The following is a 23,925-nucleotide window of genomic DNA, read 5'->3' as shown; positions in this document are numbered from 1 at the left end:
AGGAATTATAAAGTATCTTCCACCACTTTGTTTAAAACCATCAAATATAGTTCTGGGAGATCTCCTTCCTCTTCTGCCTCAAGCCATGGGAAGAAGAGAGTATTGTTGTTATCGCTGTTACTGTTTAGCCCCAGGCCAATACTGATTGAGCAGACCTATGGTCAAAAAGCCTTGTATCCCAGCCTTCCTATTTTAACACAACAGAAACTGATTTGAAGAAATTTAATGACCATTTCACACAGAAGTAGCCTTTGTTATCTTGTTTGGAGCTTAATGTTGTAAGATAGATATGAAAACCTGTGGATTTATTAGTGACACTGAAGATTACAGCAGTAGCAATCTGAATTGAAATGAGGCCATTCAGTTCACTGTGTTCTTAGTGACACACTACGAGTACAGTCCGGGCCGTCGCTAAGACCCTGCAACCCCTGCCGTTGAGGGGTCCATGTTAAGATCAAAGTATGTAGACGAGTCATCTATTTGCTTTGGTTAAGATGTTGAACAAGAATTAAACTATGTTAACTGAAAATTTCAAGAAATAAAATTGTAATACATTGCACCTGCAAAAGTTCTTGTAAAAATATTACCTTGTACTACAAACGGGTACCAGACTTTGTGGATTGTCAATGATATCTATTTGATTATTCTGAATGGATCAATGATTTCGCAAAGTGAAAAGTGCGCCGTGTTTGTCTTTGAAAGTTGCCTGAATTATAAAAATGCTCTTTTATTCATATCTGAAAATTTTACTTATTGAAATTTGTACTTTCAAAGATGTTCTTTAGGATAACATGAAATATTGAACTTCAGATAGACTAAAGTAAAGTACAACTATGAATAAAAGGTGTGTAGATTATGAATTTTGATTGAAAGGATGGGGCCATGAAAAAAAAAAGTTGCAGAGGGCTTCTAAAAGTCACATGATGGATTTGACTACAGTGACTGAATAACCTTGACACACACACACACACGTATATATATATATATAATATATAATAATAAATATTAGGGAATATATCCAAATTTACAGGGAAAAAAAATCAGATTTAGGATTAAATCCAATTTATAGTAAAATATTATAAATATTATTTGAGACAAAACCACTATTTTGCAAAACAAACAAGGAAAGACTTAATCAATACATAAAATTAATAAATAGTCAAAAAAACCGCCACTACAATCGTTTCTTGTCTTGATCGACAATCTTCAGGTGGACTTCCAATCTAAAAAATCAAAATTTTAAAATATAAAAATAATACTTTTAAATAATTAAAGTATAAATGAAAAAATATAAGTATATAATCCATATATAACCTATATATAATCCATATCGAAAATATAGACTGAGGTTTATAAGTTAGTATAGGTTTGTGTATAAGTCTTGGGTCTGTGGTTTACGTGTGGGTTTTTTGTGTGTGAATGTTTAGGTTAGGGGGATTGCTATATAAGTTTGTTATAGGGTTTAGCAAAGGGAGATTTTATCGTTATATGCTTTTATGAGTTTTGGTTTATCATGGTTTTTAGGTAATTTGTGGTATTTTGTCTATTTTAGGTGTTGGTTATTTTTTTACATTGTTTCATTCATAATTTTTGAGTGGTGTTCGTTTTGCCACGTGAATAACCGGGTGGTGGACTAGCGTTGCTTGGAATGTGAATGGAATAGTGTAGTAGTGAGGTAGGCATAGAGAATGGGATTGGGTTACTGCAAGTTGTTTGTTAGAGATGCTAAGGTGAGTTAAAGCTCATAAATGTATATAATGTTTTTTGTGGGTGTGTAAGTATTGTTGTATATGTCGAATCTAGTGAGTATGTATAGGCGTATATGTGAGGGAGTAGATGTATCTTTTGTGTGTGAGTGTTTGGCGTGTGAGTGTGTGTTTTGTGTGTGAATGTGTATATGGGTTTGTTATTTAGGTTTTGGGATGTATGTGTTAATTTGTCTGTGTGGGGAGGGAGTGGGTTTTGGTGTATATTGAGGTTTATAAGTTAGTATAGGTATGTGTATAGTCGTGAGTCTGTGGTTTACGTGTGTGTATTTGTGTGTGAATGTTAGGTTAGGGGGTTTACTTTATAGGTTTGTTATAGAGTTTAGCAAAGGGAGATTTTATCGTTATATGTTTTTAAGAGTTTTGTTTTATCATGGTTTTTTTCGTGGTAATTAGTCTATATTTTCGATATGGATTATATATAGGTTATATATGGATTATATACTTATATTTTTTCATTTATACTTTAATTATTTAAAAGTATTATTTTTATATTTTAAAATTTTGATTTTTTAGATTGGAAGTCCACCTGAAGATTGTCGATCAAGACAAGAAACGATTGTAGTGGCGGTTTTTTTGACTATTTATTAATTTTATGTATTGATTAAGTCTTTCCTTGTTTGTTTTGCAAAATAGTGGTTTTGTCTCAATAAATAATATTTATATATATTATATATATATATATATTAATCTATTGACTAATTTTGCTACACACTAGGCCACAGGTAGCAAAAAATTTTTAAATCTTTATTACCCTGATATTATTAATATATATATAATATATATATATATATACATACTATTGGCACGCCTAACTTTGTTTAGATTTATTTTTATAAAAATTTTTAAATATTTTTTTATGTCCCACAATATACCATCCTGTTTTTCCTGAATGTGCACTTTGATTGACCTGAACAATTTATGGTTTTACTTTATCACTGTTTCTTTTTTCTTGTTTGTTTTTCTCCTTGTTCTTCCTTGGCAGCAGTAAGAATGAACGTGTTGATGATAATACAGTTGTAAGAGCTCGAGGTCTACCATGGCAGTCATCCGATCAAGACATTGCCAGATTTTTTAAAGGACTCAATATCATGCGGTAAGAACTGTTCGTCATTTCTCATGTTCATAGTTGACTTTTCCCACTGTTGTGGCCAAAGTTGCAGATGTGGCTCCAAAGGGGCTGGCATGGCTGTGTAGTCCCAAGCTAAGTCCTGCTGCAAAGTGCCTTCTATTATAGCCCACGGTCAGCCAAAACCTTATTTGGTAGATGGAAACTAACAGAAGCCTGTCATGAGTATGTGTGTATATATGTGTGTGTGTGTTTGTGTGTGTGTGTATCTATGTTTGTGTATATTTATATATATATATATATATATATATGCTTGTGTGTGTGTGTGCTTGTATATGTGTGCGTGTATATGAATATTTGTGCGTGTGTTTGTATATATGTTTGTGTGTGTGTTTGTGTCTGTATACCCTTGTTTTGACATCATATGATCATTGTAAATGAGCATCACCATCATACAAGCAATGTTGTTTCTGAAAAATCATGTCTGACTACAAGGAAATATTATCTTACCTAGAAACAGATGAGGGTGGTTGAGAGGAAAGGTATCTGGTTGTATAAAATCTGCCTCAACAAATTCCATTGGACCCATGCAAGTATGGAAAAGTGGACATTGAACGATGATGATGATGATTTCTTTTATTTCTTTATTTTTGTTCTTCATGAAACTCATCATTGTTTAACATCCGTTTTCCATGCTGGCATGGGTTGGATGGTTGTGTCTGACGACTGCTAAGCCAGAAGGCTGCACCAGGCTCCAGTCTGATTAGGCAAGGTTTCTACTGCTGAATGTTTCTACAGCTTGTGCCACCAGCACGAGGGCCAGTCAGGTGGCACTGGCATTGAACACGCTCAAATGGTGCTTTTTACATGCCACCGGCATGGGAACTAGACTGGTGGCACTGGCATCAACCACGCTTGAATGGTGCTTTTTACTTGTCACTGACACGGGAGCCAGTCAGGCGGCACAAAACTGGGAAGACAGCAACAAGAATAGATATCACATCATAAAAGAAGAGTATAAATAATTACATATTTACAACAACGAGCTATTTACACTCACCATATCATTTTTATAATCACATTTTTATCATTTTATCTTTTTACTTTTTGACAATAGAAATAATACATTTCTAAATCTCTCAGAGAGATTTATGCAGTAGCAGCATGATAAAGTGATAGTATGTTGTCAACTTAGTGTGACAGTCCCATAAAAGGAAGAATGCTACTGTTATTTAGCCCTAGGAAGCACTATTTCCTGTTGGACTTGACACATTTCACATTGAACTTGACACATAAGGACACAGGAAATATGTCAAGTCCAACAGGAAACGGTGTTTCCTAGGGCTAAATGACAGTAGCATTCTTCCCTTTCATGGGACTGTCACATTAAGTTGACAACATGCTATCACTTTTTACTTTTTGTTTTACTTTTTATTTATTATTATTTTTAATTTTATCTTAGATATTTTACTAAAAATATTTTTAAAAATTACTTTTATTATTAAAGGCGGCAAGCTGGCAGAATCATTAGCACACTGGATGAAATGCTTTATGGCATTTCGCCTGTTGCTACATTCTGTGTTCAAATTCCGCCAAGGTTGACTTTGCCTTTCAGGGTCAATAAATTAGGTACCAGTAAAACACTGGGGTCAATGTGATCGACTGACCCCCTTCCCCCAAATTGTAGGCCTTGTGCATATAGTAGAAAGGAATATTATTATTATTATTATTATTATTATTATTATTATTATTATTATTATCATTATTATTATTATCATTTGTTTTCCTTATGTAGAGGCGGTGTGGCACTTTGTCTTAGTCAACAAGGTCGGCGAAATGGAGAAGCTTTGATTTGGTTTGAAAGTGAAGAACATCGAGATCTTGCAATGAAGAGACACAAACACCACATTGGCCAACGTTACATTGAAGTATATAAATCAACTGGCAAAGACTTCATCAATGTGGCTGGAGGTAAGATGAACTCTTCATTGGGTCTTTATCTACTTTCTCTTTTCTCTTCATTTGTGGTTTCCACTTGATGAAAGCAATTTAATCCCGATCCTTATAGAACCAGGATTTAATCTGGAATCCAAGAATCAATATGGTGGTCTGTGATTCCAAAAATTTTAGTGGGTTTGGTCATTCAATTGTTGTTGGTAGTACGCAATATTAGGCAGGTTAGTAGGCTGTGAGAGTAGTGACCACGCTAATATTTCTATCTTTCACATAGCCATACAGATCCCCTGCAAGAACTTGCACTGCTTCCTGCTTCTCATATTCTAATCCCCTCATCTACTAACGTGAAGCTGATTCCCCCACCCTTAGGGTTTGTAGTTCTATGAGCTGCAGGTCATCTCAATAGTAGAGGGGGCACGAAAAGCGCACCCAATACATGTTGTAAAAAGGTTATGTTAGGAAGGGCATAAAACCATAGAAACCATTGCCAAACAGACACTGGAATATGATTCAGTCCTTGGATCCATTGGATCCTATCAAACTTTCCATCCCATGCCAGCAGGGAATCATCTTCATCATCACCATCATTTAACATCCATTTCCCATCCTGGCATGGGTTAGACAGTTTGATAGGCACTGGCAAGGCCAGGGGCTGTGCCAGGTTCCGTAGTCTGTTTTGGTTTGGTTTTACATCTAGATGCCCTTCTTTATGCCAACCACTTTAGAATATACTGGATGCTTTCTACATGGCCACCAGCACCGCAAATGGATGTTAAATGATGGGGAATACAGGTAGAGAGAGAGCTGATCTTGTACTTGGCTGCTGCTCCTTCTCACCCGAGCAGATTGGAGCAATTTGAAATGAAGTGACTTGCTCAAAGATACAATACCTCATCTGGTATTGGAATTGAACCTACAACCTTGTGATTGTGAGCTCAACACCCCAACCACAAGGCCACGTACCATCACATAAACTTCAACCAACATTGTTGTTATTGTTACCATATAGGTGCAGGAGTGGCTGTGTGGAAAGTAGCTTGCTTTCCAACCACATGGTTCCAGGTTCAGTCCCACTGCGTGTTACCTTGGGCAAGTGTCTTCTACTATAGCTTCAGCTTGATTACAGCCTTATGTGTGGATTTGGTAGATGGAAACTGAAAGAAGCCCATCGTATATATGTGTGTGTTTGTCCCCCCACCATCGCTTGACAACTGATGTTGGTGTGTTTATGTCCCAGTCACTAAGCGGTTTGGCAAAAGAGACCAATAAAATAAGTACTAGACTTACAAAGAATAAGTCCTGGGATTGACGTGTTTGACTAAAGGCAGTGCTCCGGCTTGGCCACAGTCAAATGACTGAAACAAGTAAACAATAAAAGATGTATATTATATGCAAACCTCAGCTAAATGCCCAACACCCTCTGATTTAATCCTCACCAATGACTCCAGAACAGTTTGAAAGTCTTTCTCCAAGTTTTTCTTTCCTTATTGTTTGCAGGAAATAATCTTGAAGCTCAAGCATTTTTATCCAGAGGAGGACAAGTGATTATACGAATGCGTGGATTACCTTTCACGGCAACTGTACAACAAGTGGTAAGTCCTCTGAATGTCCACTCTGATACCTTTATTGTTGTGCTGTCTCCAATGTCAACCCAGCTGGTCATTGGGTTAGGGTAAACACATTTAATGTAAGTGTGGAGGGTCATTGAGATGTTATCTAGAAACAAATGCAGGGAGGTGGATGGATGGATGGAGAGAGAAGGGGAGAGAGAGAGAGAGAGAGAAAGAATGGGGTGTGGTTGCTGAATGAATGGATGGATGGATGGATGGAGGGAAAGAGGGATGAATGGATGGAGAGAGAGTGGGGGGAGCTGAAAAGATGGATGGAAAGAAGGAGGGAGGGGGCTGGATGGATAGATGAATGGAGAGATGGTGGGATGGTTGTAAGGGTGAATGGGTGGATGGATGGAGTGATAGAGAAATAGATGAATGGAGGGATGGGCAGATGGAATGTATCAAAGAATAGGCAGGTATTCAATACATGCAACTTCTTTTATTCTTGTACTTATTTCAGTCATTTTGACTGTGGCCATGCTGGAGCACCACCTTTAGTTGAGCAAATCGACCCCAGGACTTATTCTTTGTAAGCGTAGTACTTACTCTATCAGTCTCCATTTGCCAAACTACTAAGTTACAGGGATGCAAACGCACCAGCATCAGTTGTCAAGTGATGTTGGGGTGGGGTTGGGGGATAAACACAAATACACAAACATATACACACACACATATATATGTATACATATATATGATGGGCTTCTTTCAGTTTCCGTCTACCAAATCCACTCACAAGGCTTTGGTCAACCCGAGGCTATAGTAGAAGACACTTGCCCAAGGTGCCATGCAGTGAGACTTAACACGGAACCATGTAGTTGGTATGCAAGCTACTAACCACACAGCCCCTCCTGTGTGTATTAGTCAATGACTAATAGAATTTTCATTTTCAAGCAAGCAAGGAACATAACTGTGAACATGTTTCCACCTCCTGAGACCTTATCAGTGAAATATGTACACCACTGAGGTCATGGTAGTTATGAATGAATCAGTAAATGCATAAATGGCATTTCTGTAAGAAAATGGAATTCCTTACATATTGGATAAGCAGAGCAGAAAAATTCAATAATTGTGTTAGTTTTAACATTTAAATAAATGCTTAGCAGAAATAAATATGCAGTGACAAGAAAACAAAACAACATTAGTCAATGACATTATTTTGGTTATTCCATCAAATATAGGAGACAATTGTGAATATGTTTCAGCATTATTGTGATCTCATCAGTGGAATATAATCTCCACGGTCCTTGCCATAAAATTTACAGAATTATTTACCTTTGTTGATGTTGGCAAATCGAATAGTCTGTGGCTGTGTGATTAAGATTATTTTTTTCCCTAACTACATGGCTTCAGGTTCAGCCCCACTGTGTAGTACTTTCAGCATCGTCTTATATAGCCCTGGGTCAACCAAAGCCTTGTGAGTGGATTTGATTGGCATAAACTGAAAGAAGCTTGTCGTGTGTGTGTGTGCTTGTGTCTCCTTGTCTTGACATCATGTGATTGCTGTAAATAAATGTCATTTGTTTCTGATGTTCTGTGAAAACATACCTGACCTTCCTTGGAAAAAGGCGAGGGTTGGTGACAGGAAGGGCATTCAACCACGGAAAATTTGCTTTAATAAACACTTTTTGACCCATACAAACATGGAAAGATGGATGATAAAATGATAATGATGATGATAATCGTGATGATGATGATGATGTTTTACTTGTTTAGTCATTAGACTGTGGCTATACTGGGGCATTGCCTTGAAAGAATGTTTAGTCAAATGAATTGACCCAAGTACTTATTCAATTGATCCCGTTTGCTGAACCACTAAGTTATTGGGATGTAAACATACCAGCACCAGTTGTCATTCGGTAGTGGAAGACAAACACAGACACAAAGCCACACATACACGACAGGCTTCTTTCAGTTTCTGTCTCCCAAATCCACTCACAAGACTTTGGTCGGCATAGGCTATAGTAGTACACATCTGCCCAAGCTACAACACACTGGGAATGAATCCAGAACCATGTGATTAAGAAGCAAACTTCTTACCACACAGCCACACCTGTGTCTGCTGTTAATATATTTAATTCAGGGAGAATGAAAAGCCTAATTAGAAATAATTATATAATGAAGAAAGAGCAATGTTGTTCAGTGATTACCTTCCATTTTCCCTTTTTGTTTTTTGTTCTTAAGTCAAGGAGACAATGGTGGGATTAATTCAGGTCTTGCTGAGTCCCAAAACCAAACATTCATAGGCTGCAAGAATGAAATTGTGTAACATTTTCTTTGTATGAAGGATGTGGCCCAGTGGTGAGAGTGTTCAGTTCATGATCAGAGGGTTGTAGAGCTGGTCAATCAATTAAACCAGGATCTGGCAGCAATTGTTATACTATGTGTTGCTGATGAGATCTCATAAGATTAAAACACTGTTACTCTGACCAGAAATATAGTACACTCCTTACAGAATTCTGTTTTTAATTATTTAAACTTCTAGGGTTGTTTCTTCTGTAGATTTTGACCACAATTAATTATTAAGCTAATGCTTGTTTATTTCTCATCATTAAGAGTGTTGTCATCATCATTATCACTATCATCATTTAACATCCATATTCATACTAGCATTGGTTGGACAAGATCTGGCAAGCCAGAGGACTGGACCAATCTCCAGTGTCTGTTTTGGCTTACATTCTATGCCTGAATGCCCTTCTTAATGCCAACCACTTTACAGTGTGTACTGGGTACTTTTTACGTGGCACCAACATCAGTGAGGTTTCCATGTAACTCACAAGACAAGGCTCCTCAGCTGAGAGTGGGAATAGCATTGAGGGAGGTGGTTTTGTGCCAGCTGATGAGAGGTTATAGTATGATGGAGACACAGGTATAGGTAATTAATTGGTCACAATTGGCAGTGGTGATTAATGTCCATTTTCCATTGTGGCATGGGTTGGATGGATTGACAGGATCTGACAAGCGGGAGAACTGCACTGGGCTTCAGTTGTCTGTTTTGGCATAGTTTCTATGGCTGAATGCCCTTCCTAATGTCAACCACTTTGCAGAATGTGCTGGCTGCTTTATATGTGGCACTAGTATGGCTGCTTCTTATGTGACACTGGCATGAGTGCTTTTAACATGGCAATGACTTGGGTGCCTTTTACACAGCACTGGCACAGAGTGCTTTTTACGTGGCACCAGCACCACTGGGGTCACCAAGAATCTAACACGACAAAGATCTGCCAGCTGAAGAGAGGAAGTGAAACTAAGGGAAGTGGGTGTGTGCCAGGTGAGAGGTTCAAATATAATAAAGGGACAGAGATAGTTATCTTAACATAGAGGAGATACTCAGCCACTCAAATACACCAAATATACCACAACCCAGTTTGCTAATTGAATATTAATAATGCTGCCTTGCTTCCTTTGTTTTTGTTCAAAGAATTCTAACAGCAAATATTTTCAATGAATCATCTTCCAGTAAAACAAACCTTATAGTTATATGATCTACAAGTATTTTATTAATTTATTTAAATACTGAGCTCTTTAAGTGGTACCACAGACTAAGTCAGTGCAGTTATGTGATTTGTATCACAAATACCTGCTACTTTGTGTGACATGTTTTATATTACACACTGACTAATTGTGTTGTATGTTAGCATTAGGTTTCACATTGTAACCTCTGCTAAGAGTGAGTAGGGAAGGAAATACCTATGACCCTTTATAGAGCCTGGTGGGAGGGAGTGATCCTGAAATCAGAGACCTGTCCTCAATGCTTGCAATTGCTTGGCACTCCATTGGTTATGATGAATCTACCAGTTGATTCAATCAACAGAACAGCCTGCTCGTGAAATCAATGTGACTGAGCATGCCACAGACATGCACACCCTTAATGTAGTTCTCAGGGAGATTCATCTTTGCTGGCTGAGAGGACTGGAGCAACATGAAATAAAGTATCTTGCTCAAGGACACAACACACCACTAGGAATTGAACTCATGACTTCATAATCACAAGCCATATACCCTAACCATTGAGCCATATGTCTGTCACTTTACCTCCACCATCTTTTCTTCCTTTCCTACTAGGGTAGCCATGTATCTCCTCTTCTGCAAGACACCTGTACCTGCCCCCATCATACTTTAACCTCTCAACACCTGGCACAAAGCCATCTCCCTCTATACTGCATGCCACCCACCACTTTGTTAAGGGGTCGTATCTTGTGAGTTACTTGGTAACTTCATTAGCACCAGTGCCACAAAAAAAGCATCCAGCACACACTGTGAAGTGGCTTTCATTAACCCATTAGCACCCATGGTCCTTTTTTTTAGGACCAGAAGGATAATCCATCATATTTCTGTAACACCTGTATTTTTCTGAGATATATTTAATTAGTCATCAAGTTTGGAGTGTCTTTCAAGTATTGTAATCAAATTTTTTTATATATATTTAGTATCAGATAAAGTTGTATAAAAAAAAAAGACTTTTGGTAATAAATTAAATAAAAAAAATTGGCCATTAATAGGTTAAGAATGACATCCACCCACAGAAACCATGCTAATGTAGACACTGGAGATCAACACAGAAATCTGGCTCGTTAGCTCCTGTCAAACCATCCAACATATTCCAACGTAAAATACAGACATTAAATGATGATGATGATGTCTGTTTCAGCAGAAGACATTTTTTTATGTGTATCTTAAATGCCATTATGTCTCAGTACTACAAAAGACAGCAATATTCTGAAGACATACTTCTGTATATTATATTAGGGACTCAGACGACCTAATTTTGTCACCTCACAAATTAAATGATTAAACCAGTTGGCCAATAGGATCACCTCATTCCTGTTACAGTTTGGCTACAGAATAATCATGGCCAACCATTATATTTAATATGGTTTGGTGAACTGAATGGCTCATTTATAAACTTAATATTCTAATTACTCACCCTACGCTTTGATGAACAATCTTTATAGCAATTTTATTAGCAATTTTGAAGGAATTATTATATTTTCTATCTTCCATTTTATATTTATAAAAACAAACAAACAAAGCCTTTTGAGGTGAGAATGACAGAAAAACACATTTTCCCTTCTTCTTCAATTTGTCACGGTGTTTTATTTTTTTAGCAAAGGACATGAGACATATTCTGCAAAGCTTTTATTTTTTTTGTTTTTTTAAACCATAAAATAGTATAAATACAATTTTGATCTGAACTAAAGAATAAGCAGGAAATTTGTTAGAGTTGTTGGTTGCTGGTATTTTCCAAAGCTGGAATAATTTGCTCAAGAAAATATAAAGGAATGGTTAAGAGCTTTTGTGTGTTCTTTTAAAACAAGATCTATTTTTACTACGAAAGCAACGGCGGACTGGCTATTCTTTGGCTTGCTTCAGTCATTTGACTGCAGCCATGCTGGAGCAACAATTTTAGTCAAACAAATCGACCCCAGGACTAGTACTTATTCTATTAGTCTTTTTGCCAAACTGCTAAGTTACAGGGACAGAAACACACTAACATCAGTTGTCAAATGATGGTGGGGGGGACAAACACACACAACAGGTTTCTTTCAGATTCTGTCTATGAAGTACACTCACAAGGCTCTGGTTACTCAGTGGGACTGAACCCGGAGCCATGGGAAGTAAGCTTCTTACCACACAGCCACTCCTATGCCTATGTCTTATATTTAAATATATAACAAGCTAGGGCATTATATTTAAATCTTTTATCTTTTACTTGTTTCAATCTTTAGACTGTGGCCATGCTGGGGCTACAATCTAATTTTTAGTCAAATGAATAGGCTCTGGTACTTGTTTTTCTAAGTTACAGGGATGAAAACACACCAACACCGGTTGTTAAAAGACTGTGAGGATCAAGCTTAGCAGTTTGGCAAAAGAGACCAATAGAATAAGCATTAAGCTTAAAAAGAAAATAAGTACTGGGGTTAATTAGTTCAACTAAAATACCCCATGGCAGTGCCCCAGCATGGTCACAGTCTAATGACTGAAACAAGTAAAAGATAAAAGAGAAAAGATGAAAGAAAATAGTTAAAATCCAAGAAGATTACTTGTAAAGTTGGTCGGCACAAAAAAACGGTTACGTTGATCTTGATAAAATCTTAAAAATTCAAACATGTCTGGGTTTTTTGTTTTTTCAATTTATTTATTCCTTTGGTGACCATCACTAAAATATTCTCTTCTTGGTTCCTGTAGTTATTTCCTGCTTTAAACTCAAACTTCAACAAACACTCTGTTTGTCTAAAGGTTGGGGAACAAGAGAGAGAGAGAGAGAAAGAGAGAGAAAGAAAGAGAGAGAGAGAGACAGAGAGAGAGACAGAGGGAGACAGAGAGAAAAAAGGCAATATTAACACAAGTCTCCTTATTTGCTTTGGTTGGTTGGCTGGCTTAATGCACATCCCTCCTCCCACCCACCACCCTTTTACTGTTGACACTGGGTCAATATGAGACTTGCTGTCCAAATTCCTCTCTTTGTTTATTAAGCACTTCTCTGTCTTGTAAACAAACATTAACAAAGAAAGAAATAAAACCCAATAAACTGACGTTTGGGATAGGAGTGGGGGGAATACTTCGGGGGGGGGGGGTTAAGGGTGATGACAACCCCTATTATCTTCTGCTTTTGCTAGGTTTCTGCACCCTTCCCCACGTTGTTTCACTTCGGTTAATAAAACAAATATTTAATATTATGCAGCCAGGTAAAAAATAAATGGGTTTTAAGAAGTAATTTTGTAATGGCCCTCTTGTAATTTGCCATCGTTGTTTGCGTGGTAGCATTAGAGAGAAAACCATTATAGGAAGTCAAACTGTATTTTTTTCTATTGATTATTTGATTCACAAAGTTTTCAAACAAGGGTCATCGTCATCATCACATTTTAGTGTTTTCCATGCTGGCATAGGTTGGATGGCTCAACAGCAGCCAGTGAGGTAGAGGACTATGTCGTCATCATCATCATTATCCAGTGTTTTAAATCCGGGTTTTGTTCCCGTTAACAAAAGTGGCCAGAACAACCTCAATGCCATAGCAACTGAGATAGGCAGGTGCAGCCCACCCCAACCTTCTGGCTGGCTGGTGCCCATTCTCTTTTGCTATCATGAGGTCTTTTTGGAGCTGGATTTTCTACAGGGAGCATGCCCTTGCTTATCCCCAGCCTCAGTTTCTAGACATGAGTGGTCCTGACACCAAAGCTTCTACCATGATTTTTAAGAAATGTAGTGGAAAATTAGCTCAGGAACGGAGGCATGCTTACTTCCTGAGACCCCTTTGAAGACCTGTGCGAAGATCCACATGGTTTCTATGGCTGGATGCCCTTCCTAACACCAACCACTTTACTGAATGTGCTAGGTCTTTTATGTGTGACCAGCACTTGTAAGGTCATCAAGTAACTTGCAAGACAAGAACCCCATCAGCTGATTGTAGTGAGAGGTGGGGTTAGTATTGAGGGAGATGGCTTTACACCAGGTGATGAGAAGTTAATGTATGATAGAGGGACAGAAGCATGTGTCTTGCAGCAGAGGTGATACATGGTTGCTCCATTAGAAAAAGAGAGAGGAGAGAGAAAGAGGAGAGAGAGAGAGAGAGATGTTGGTCATGAATATGTGTTGGCGGTGCAGAAGATTGGACAGAGTGAGTGAATAGGTAGGTTGATGAGAGTGGGAGATAGGGAGGAGGAGCATGCAGTGAGTGATGAACACAGGTGGAGGGGGAGCATGTTAGAAAGATGAGTTGGGGTGAGACTCATCAGGGATAGACAGTATGCGAGGGCATAGACATAAATGGCAGAGAAAATATAGAGGTATACATGTGAAATTACTGAGATATACATTTATAAAAATGTTGGAAGTTTGAAATAGTCACAACCAAATTTTTTCAACTGATATGGCAAGGAGGGAGAGTGTATGGTGGTGACAAAGAAGGGAAACCCAAAGTGCATGCTGAAAGTGAACAATTGAACCATTAAGCTGGTGTTGTCCTTTAACTACCTTGGAACTCTCATCCCAGAAGATGAAGATGTGTGATGGAAATCAAAAGACAAATAGTGCTGACAAAATTTGCATTTTCAAAATTGTAAAACCTCTTGAGAAACCGTAGTCTGAGCATCGAGATCAAAATCTGTATTTTAACCTGCTATGTCTACCTTGTATGGAAGTGAGGTGTAGTCTATACTGTCAGAAATGAGAAGGGGCTTTGAGAGCTGGGAAATGTGGTTCAAAAGGGGAATATTGAGGATGGTAATGGACAAACCAGGTTGCAGTAAGTAGGAAACTGCTTCAAGAGATAAAGGCCAAGCAACAGAGATTTCTTGGTTATGTGATGAGGAAAGAAGGCCTGGAGAATTTAGCGATGATCAGAAATATTGTTGGAAAAAGAAGCAGAGGAAGGAGAAGGATGTCAAGCTTGACGAACAGGGAATTGTAGCAGGACATGACTGCCCATTAGGACTTGATACCTAAAGAGAGAGAGTATTTTTAATAAAGAGATTTGTTTGGAAGTCATGACTTCTAGTTAATTATAATTAATTGACAACAAATTACAGATAAGAAAATTACTATTTCTAAATCTCACAAGGTGAGATATTCAGCAACAGTATTTTGTAGTAAAGATTGTTTGCCAACATAACATGGCAGTCCTGGTTTAGGACAAATATTGCTGTAATTTAGCCCCAGGAGACATCATCTCCAGCTGGCTATATGACACAGCCTGTGTCCTTATATTCCCTTGTTTGAAAATATAAGGACACAGATCATGCCATATAGCCAGCTGGACACGACGTCTCCTGGGGCTAAACTACAACAACATTCGTCCTAAACCAGCACTGCCATGTTATGTTGGCAAACAATCTTTACTACAAATTACAGATTGTTTGTTTTATGGTTTCCACTATTTGTCTATTTTGTGATACCCAATATTCTTTGTCAAGGGTACACCAAAGTATACTGGAATAAAAGTTTCAAACCACTTGTTCTAGGACATTCCAGAAAGTCTGAAATTATTTATAAACATTGTTATCTCTTTTCTTTTCTTTTATTTGTTTCAGTCATTAGACTGTGGCCATACTGGGGTACTGCCTTAAATTTTTTATTCTTTTTATAACCTTGGTACTTATTCTATTGGTACCTTTTACAGAATCACCATGTTATGAGGATGTAAATAAACCAAGACTATTTGACAAGCGGTGATGGGGGAACACACACACGTGCATGCTAACACACACACACACACACACACACACACACAAAAGCTGGAAAATGGACATTAAAGTATGATAATGGTTATGATATATTTACGAGCTTCTTTCAGTTTCTGCCTACCAAGTCCATTCACAAGGCTTTGGTCAACCTGGAGCTATAAGACACTTGCCCAAGGTGTCATGCAGTGGGATTCAACCCTGAACAATGTGGTTGACCCTCTCTTTTATGGAGAGCTGAGAGACAGACATGGCTGTGTGGTTAAGAAGTTTGCCACTGTATGGCCCCTTGTGCCAGAGTTTTCTGCTGGAGCCCTGACCCAACCAAAGTGTTGGGAGTGAATTTGGTTGGTGGAAACTGACAGAAGCCCTTTGTGTGTGTGTGTTATTGTTGTTGTGCCTTGATGTCACATGATTGTCCACTGTCATACAAGCAGTGTCATTCATTTCCAATATTCTGCAAAATTATGTTTGCCCATCAAGAAATATTACTTATTACAGACTTTGTTTGCAAAGACCTATTGAGGCAAGTGAAAACAAAATCAAATTTGCTGACGTGGCCAATGACAGTATTGCCTGGTTGGCATTCGTGCCAGTGGAATGTTAAAAGCACATCAAAGCATGATTGCTGCCATGGCCACGGATTGGCTCCCGTGCCAGTAGCACATAAAAAGCACCATTCGAGCGTGATCATTGCCAGTGTCACCTTAACAGCACATGAAAAACATATGAGCGTAGTTATTGCCAGAACCGCCAGACTGGCTCTCGTGCAAGTGAAACGTAAAAGCACCCACTAGACTCTTGTAGTGGTTAGCGTTAGGAAGGGCATCCACCTGTAGAAACATTTCTAAATCAGATCGAAGCCTGGTGCAGCCTTCTGACCCACCAGTCCTCAGTCAAACCATCCAACCTATGCAAGCATGGAAAGCGGACATTAAACGACAATGATGATGATGATATAGATGAGTGTTGGTGACAGGAAGGGCATCCAGTCGTAGAAAATCTGTTTCAATAAACTCAAACCCATGCATGCAAGGAAAAGTGGATGTCAGAACGATGATGATGATGATCAAATGTGTGTGTGTGTGTGTGTGTGTGTGTGGTATGGTGAATTCTTGTGTTCACAAGAAAATAAATGCTTTATACCAAAAAGGTAGAACTTGTTTGTTTTATGAGAAATTGTAGCTTTAAGATTCATTACTCTGAGCTTTATGTTACTAATTACTCAAGCAAACAACTCATTTGGCAATTATTCAAAGCAATTTGATAAAAAGAAACCAATAAACACAAACACTAGCCTTGCTTAAGAACATATACCAACATCATTGACTTAAAACCTTGAAATGGGACTTCATCTTGCCTACAGTTCTATGATTGAGGCCAGTAAATGACCCTCACTCTGTTTCTTTCACCAATTCATTTTTTTATCTACATCTCCCCCCACCTCTCTCTCACCATCTATCTATCTTTCTCTCGCTATCTATCTACCTTTCTCCCACTAACTATCCATCTTTCTCTCTATTTTTCTCCCTCTATCTTTTCATCTTATTTAGAATACAAAGATGTCCTTTTGAAAGAGCTAAAGAAAACAATTAAACATTAACCTGCATTCCAATACAATGTTTTTTTCTCACGTTTACAATTTTTTTCTCTGAGAACGAACCTTTATAATTGCATTTGACCTCGTAATTGTATTTCTGTCTATACACATACACACACACATGCACTCACATTCTATTCAATGCATTTTACTTATGTTGACTCATAAAAAGGCAGTTTCTATTCTCATGACTATTATTCCCATTTTCTATAAGCTTATTTAATATTTTACAGTTTGTGGAGTGGCATGATGTTGTGGTGTTTAGAAATAACTGCAATCCTGCTACACTATATTCAATTTAAACAATGTAAGTTAGGAATCCATATTGAACTGTGTTAATTTTAGAACAGAAGTCATTGATCAAGTAGCGAAGAGTTGAATAAGTAAATTTATATAGGCGTGGCTGTGTAGTAAGAAGTTTGCACTCATATCATGTGGTTCCAGGTTCAGTTCCATTGTGTGTTACCTTGGACAATTGTCTTCTTCTATAGCCTAGATATCTGCCTACAATGCCTACATGTATCATCATCGTTTAACGTCGGTTTTCTCTGCTGGCATGGGTTGGACGGTTCGACTGGGGTCTGGGAAGCCAGGAGGCTGCATCAGACTCCAGTCTGATCTGGCAGTGTTTCTACAGCTGGGTGCCCTTCCTAACGCCAACCACTCTGAGAGTGTAGTGGGTGCTTTTTACGTGCCACCGGCACAGGGGCCAGAGGAGGCTGGCAACGACCATTATTGGTTGCTGCCTTTTACGTGCCACCAGCTCAGAAGCCAGTCAAGGTGGTACTGGCATCAGCCACATTCAGATGGTGCTTTTTATGTATATACATATACATGCATACATATATATACACACACACACTTTATGCTAGTCACACAGGTACATATTTTACTTTTTAAGGGATTTGGTACACACAAACTGTATGTGTGTGTGTGTGTGAGTATGTCTTTGTGTCTCTGTTTGTCCTCCACCACTTTTTGACAACCGGGGATCATGCATTTACATCTCTGTAACTTAGTGGTTCAGCAAAAGGGACTGATAGAATAAGTATTAGGCTTAAAATAAAAAATTAGCAGTGGGGTTGATTCATTCAACTAAAACTTCTTCAAGGTGGTGCTCCAGCATGGCCACAGTCTTGTGACTGAAAAAAGTAAAGGATAAAAGATATATATATATTTCCCTATCTAGTCTGTAATAGATTTGTGACTATTCAGTGGTACAGAAGTATTTTTTGACTTCTATCATTAGCGATATAGGTACTCATGTAGTAGCCTTGTGTATATATGTACATATCTAATATTGTATGTGTATATTTTATTAATTTGCCTGTACAGCTGATAATTCGCTTACCACTTCTGATGGTATTTTAATAATACCATCCCTATATTTATATATATATATATATATATATATATAAATTCATTCTACCAGCAGTATATTAGATAGATATTATCTCTTAGTGGGTTGGATTCACAATCTCTAACTTTCTTGGAGTTATATATATATATATATATCAAGTCAGTCTAATGCTACTCTGAATTTTGCTAGTGGGTTCAGAGAGTTTTCAGGCCATCAGCTTGGTGAAAGGAGTGTGATCAGCAAGCAATTCAAGATACAAGTTGGTGTACATTAAGGTTCAATTTTTACCCCACTGATCATCATCATCATCATTTAGTATCCATTGTCCATGCTGGCATGGATCGGGGAGTTTGAGCAAGGCTGACAAGTTGGCAGGCTGCACCAGACTCCAGTCTGATTTGAGGTTTTTTTTTTTTATGGCTGGATGCCCTTCCTAACGTCAACGAGAGTGTAATGAGTGCTTTTATGTGCCATTGACATGGGTGCCATTTGCATTACACCGGTATCTGCCGTGGCTATGATTTTACTTGGCCTGATAGGTCTTCTCAAACACTTGCCATGAAAAGGGAATTTACAACCAGTTCTCTGTATATACCCCTGTAAGCCAATTACCTTGTTCTTGTTGAATTAGTCAAATATTTAGCAAGAAAGTTCCAAATTTGGGAGCAAAACCAAGAATTAAGAGGTCTCAAAGGAAACATAACAAATGCTGAAATTTTAATTAGCTGGAAAGAAAACAGGACAGTAGCTATACTCAGTATGCAGAAAAGGAGTTGGTAGGAACTCCGTACAGTGTAATCATAGCAAAGTTTCATCTCACAAAGGAGTACAAACAGGTTGACAATAAAGTTAGGCGTCGGATATGAGAAATGCATAAGAGTTGAAAACAGTAAGAATCCATGTGAGATTAACTCCATTGTCATCATGATTGTTTAATGTCCATTTTCCATGTTGGCATGGGTTGGACAGTTTGACTGAGGTCTGGAGAGCCAGCAGCTGCACCAGGCTCCAATCTGATCAGACAATATTTCTACAGCTTGATGCCCTTCCTCACACCAAGTACTCCGAGAGTGTAGTGGGTACTTTTTATGTACCACCGGCACAGGAACCAGTCAGTCGGGCCTGGCATTGATCACATTTGGATGGTGCTTTTTATGTGCCATCGGCACGGGGGGGTCAGTCGGGGATACTGGCATGGGAGCCAATCAGAGAGTACTGGCATCAGCCAAGTTCAGATGGTGCTTTTTATGTGCCACTGGCATGGGAGCCAATCAGGGGGCACTGGCACCAGCCTCATTCGTATGGTCAGAAAGTCCTCTAGAAGTAGGTTGTTGATAGCTTCTGTTATTTGGGAGATCCCTTTAGCACTGGAAATGTAAGCAATGTAAGAACAAGGAAAGATTCTGGTGCAGAACTATAATCATCAAGGGTCTCTCTTTCAAAGTGAAGGACCGATTGTTCAATGATTATATACAAAATGTGCTGCTGCCTAGTTGAGTGACATGGCTCTTCAGAGATTTGTGGAGTTTGGAGAGAAATGAGACAAACTCCCTTCAGTGTAACTGATTAATGAAAGACAAAGGTGTTGAGATAAAAAGTGTAACTGGAATGTAGGAGATGGAAGCTCATAATGCATGTATTAAGTGCATGTGCACAGGCACATATGGGGGGAGCAAGCATAGATCTTATTGCATACTGGACTTTATGAATGTTTTACACATTTTGACAGTGCTTTTGATTGCATGTATCTGTATATCACTTGATTAGGTATGTTCTTTCTGGCTTCTTGAGATTGGTAGTAAGGCAATTATTTAACCAAATGAATAGATGAATATATGTGTCTGTGTGTGTGTGTGGATGGATTGATAGATTGTCTTCTTCATCGTCGTCGTTTAACGTCCATTTTCCATGCTGGCATGGGTTGGACGGTTTGATAGAGGGCTGGCAAGGCAGTAGGCTTCACCAGGCTCCAATCTGATCTGGCAAAGTTTCTACAGCTGGATGCCCTTCCTAAGTTTTCGAATGTATGTGTGTATGTTTGCGTATATGTGTGTATGTATGAATGTGAGTGTGTATGTCCATAAGTATGTGTCTGAAAGTATATATATTTTGATGTAGGTCATCATCATCATCATTGTCATTTAATGTCTGTTTTCCATAGTGGTCAGGCTCTCCGTCTGTTTTGACATGGTTTCTATGGCTGGAAGCTCTTCTTAATGGCAACCACTTTGCAGAGTGGACTGCATGACTTTTTTATGCGGCATCAGCATAGGTGCTTTATATGTGGCGACAGCACCCATGAGCGCCTGCAACATTAAGCTCACTCGGCTGAAGAAGGATTTAGGGGACATATATGTATATATGTGTGTGTGCATGTGTATGTATATATAAATATATATATGTGGGTGTGTATGTGTGTATATATATGCATATTTATGTGTGTATATATATATATACACACAAAAGTATTATATATATATATTATATATATATATATATATATATATAAATTAAGATTCAGTTGAATTAGGTACTTAAGTGGAGGCACCATGTCAGTCTGGTATTGTCCACACAGCTCAAAGTTAGGTGAATAAAAAGCAAATAAGTAACAAGAATGTCCAGACCTGGACATCCTTGTTACTTATTTGCATATATATACATACATATACATATATATACACACACATATATATATATAATGTGAGAGAGCAGTAAATTGATCAACAGGTACTTCCAAATGAAAATCCAGGTACTTTATATCCCATTGTACTTATTTTACCTCATTGTGTTCCACATACCTTGTCTTGTAACTCTACTTAATGGACCAGTGATGTTTGTCTCTCTGGAATTAGATTTCCAAGGAAATTTTCGTCTTTGGAAATCTATGAACAACAATGGTCTTATTCAGCATTTGCAATATAAAATGCATAAAATAAAGAATTTAACTTTCAATCCCAAAATAGAACTTCTTTATACCACTCTTTGATTAGTTTTGATTTGACTATTCACTGTTTTTCATTGTCTTGGAGATTTAATTCTTTGGTTATTTTCAGAATATCATATCAAAAAAAACTATAACATTTCTGTACTGGTACTTACATCTGTCTTTTTCTTTTTTGTATTTTTCACATTTACCAATTCTTTTTTTATTTGTTTTATCATCTAAAGAATTGCCAAAGCTTGGCATACTTAATTTTTTTTTAACGAGAATTAGTATTTGTTTTAGTCCAATCAAATTTTATTCAACAAAGATTATAAAAAAAATTAAAAGAAAGAGAAAGAAAGAAAAAAGAAAAATGAACCCATGATAAGTCTAGAATTTGGTTCGGCATTTTACAGTGAAAATACCAAAAAAAAAAAAAACTGAAAAACAATAGATTCATCAGACAAAAGACACTTTTGAATCTTGAAGAATTTTCATTGAAACTTTGACCTCCAAGAAACAGATTCCTCTACCTGTGGAAGAATTCAATGAACATAAATGAATTGGAATCTAAAACATCTAAAGATGGAATATACTATGAAAAATAGTGAATTGTTATGGATTTCTTCACTTGTAGGAAGCATCTTGTAATGTCAAAAGTTGTCTTTTGGTTTAATGCCATTGACAACAATACTGAAAATGGCGACCACTTAATTATCTAACTATTTTATGTTCCTTTCAGCGCCCTGACTAAATTGAGCTTAAGCTATTGTAAAGCTAAAACTGCACCCAGGTAAGTGGATAGGGTCAGGAATTATCAGGTATAACTGGCTGTGGATCGGATTTTTTACCTATGGCAGTATCGGTGCCGGCACAACAAATGGTCAACTTTTTATAATCAATGTTTGTGCTAACATTGTCACACTGTGTTTGGCCATTTGCAAGGTTCCGTTTGATGCCAGTTTCTCCAGTTCTACTACATTAGTGAGGCGCGGTTTCATTGGTGTGCGGGCGGTGGTAGTTTTGGGACTATGGTGTTTAATACTTCATGTCTTTTATTTACTTATTTTTTGACTTTTTTTACCAATATTTAGTTGGATTTTATACTAGCACACATCCAGGCTAAGGATCTGATACTAAAAATGGGTTCTTTTAATCTTCAAGTGAATTCCTTTGCTTCTTTGCTAATTCATTTAAAAGGTTGTGGGTTTATCTATTAACCAAATTTTTGCTTGTTCTGCCCATTTGAGAACGAAAACACTCTGCTTTTTATATAGACATCTCTTCCTTACATAGATACCTCTTCTGTATATGGAATACAGCCATCTTTTGATACATAGGTGCTTGTTTTTGTTATGTAGATACCTGTCTTTTTCTTATATAAATACCTTTTTTTTTCTAATTTAGATAGATACCAGCTATTTTTGTAGTGGTAAATGTTTTTATACAGCAAATATCTATTTCTTTAAGCAGAGGACTATTTTCTTTATAATATTCTTTCGTTTTTCTTTGTTTGAGACTTTGGTAGTATATTAAAATCACTGCAGATAGATTGAATAGTGAAGTTTCCTTGATGCTTTATTCAATATCGAGTGAAGTGTATTTAGCTTCTGACACACTGAGCCTTATTGGCAATATCTGCTGGAACTGTGATCTATCAGCTTTTGATAACTCACAGGAACTTATATTGGCCTGTTTGGTCAAAATTGATATTTTTACTGTTTCCATTTTTCTATCACTCAACAATTAAGCAAATCATAATGTAAGTAGGGCGTTAATTATATCAGTGTGTCCTGAGGTTAATTATGTCAAAGAGTAGTAACGAATGGGTTAACTATTCTATAGCATGATTGAGAGTTAATTGCACCATAGTGACCAGTGGATAATTAGGTTAGTGGGCTAATTATAGAGTGACCACTGAGCTAACTGTATACCACAGAACTTCTCAAAACTAGGCACCAGAATCTAAGCACTGTCCAAGCTTAATTAGGTTACAAAAATGAAGAATAACACAGAATAACAAGACTAAGATATAATGAATTCAGAATCTTGCATATGTGCATTCCCATCATCAGCTGTCCAAACAGATGTCATTATGGTTTTGATACTTGGGCAGTACCATTCAATCTGGCAGTGTCCACAGTGTTAAAAATATAATACTGCCTGGAAATTCACCAGTTTATTACTACAAATAACAGTGTAAGAGTAAATAAATAATGATAACTTATAGCTCCGAAATAGGATAAATATAATAGTGTGATCAATCGGTTAACTACAGCATAGAATGACCAAGGAGTGGTCATTGTGTATAATTGCACCATTACCAATGGGGTAGTTATGTTGTAGAGTTACCAGTGGGTTATTTATGTCTTAGAATAACCAATGAGTTAATTATGACAAAGAGTGACTAATGGGTTAAACATATCTAGAGTGTTTAATGTTTTAATTACATCTTAGAGTGA

General features: G+C 37.5%; 1 protein-coding gene across 3 annotated transcripts in view; it reads left to right on the top strand.

The window, feature by feature from the left end:
• LOC115209360 (epithelial splicing regulatory protein 1) overlaps window positions 1-23,925 on the top strand; it is a 90,857-nt gene that overhangs the window by 54,507 nt on the left and 12,425 nt on the right. For 2 of the 3 annotated variants that reach the window (XM_029777731.2, XM_029777734.2), the window contains exons 6-8: window positions 2,752-2,862; window positions 4,631-4,806; window positions 6,289-6,383. In XM_029777731.2, coding sequence (XP_029633591.1) covers window positions 2,752-2,862; window positions 4,631-4,806; window positions 6,289-6,383 — 382 coding nt within the window. The remainder of the gene's footprint in view (window positions 1-2,751; window positions 2,863-4,630; window positions 4,807-6,288; window positions 6,384-23,925) is intronic. The other variant, XM_029777732.2, reaches the window with a different exon arrangement.

This window comes from Octopus sinensis, linkage group LG3 (assembly GCF_006345805.1).
Source record: "Octopus sinensis linkage group LG3, ASM634580v1, whole genome shotgun sequence".
Lineage (NCBI taxonomy): Eukaryota > Metazoa > Mollusca > Cephalopoda > Octopoda > Octopodidae > Octopus > Octopus sinensis.
Note: the sequence above shows the minus strand (reverse complement) of the source record. Positions and strands in the feature narration are given on the sequence as shown.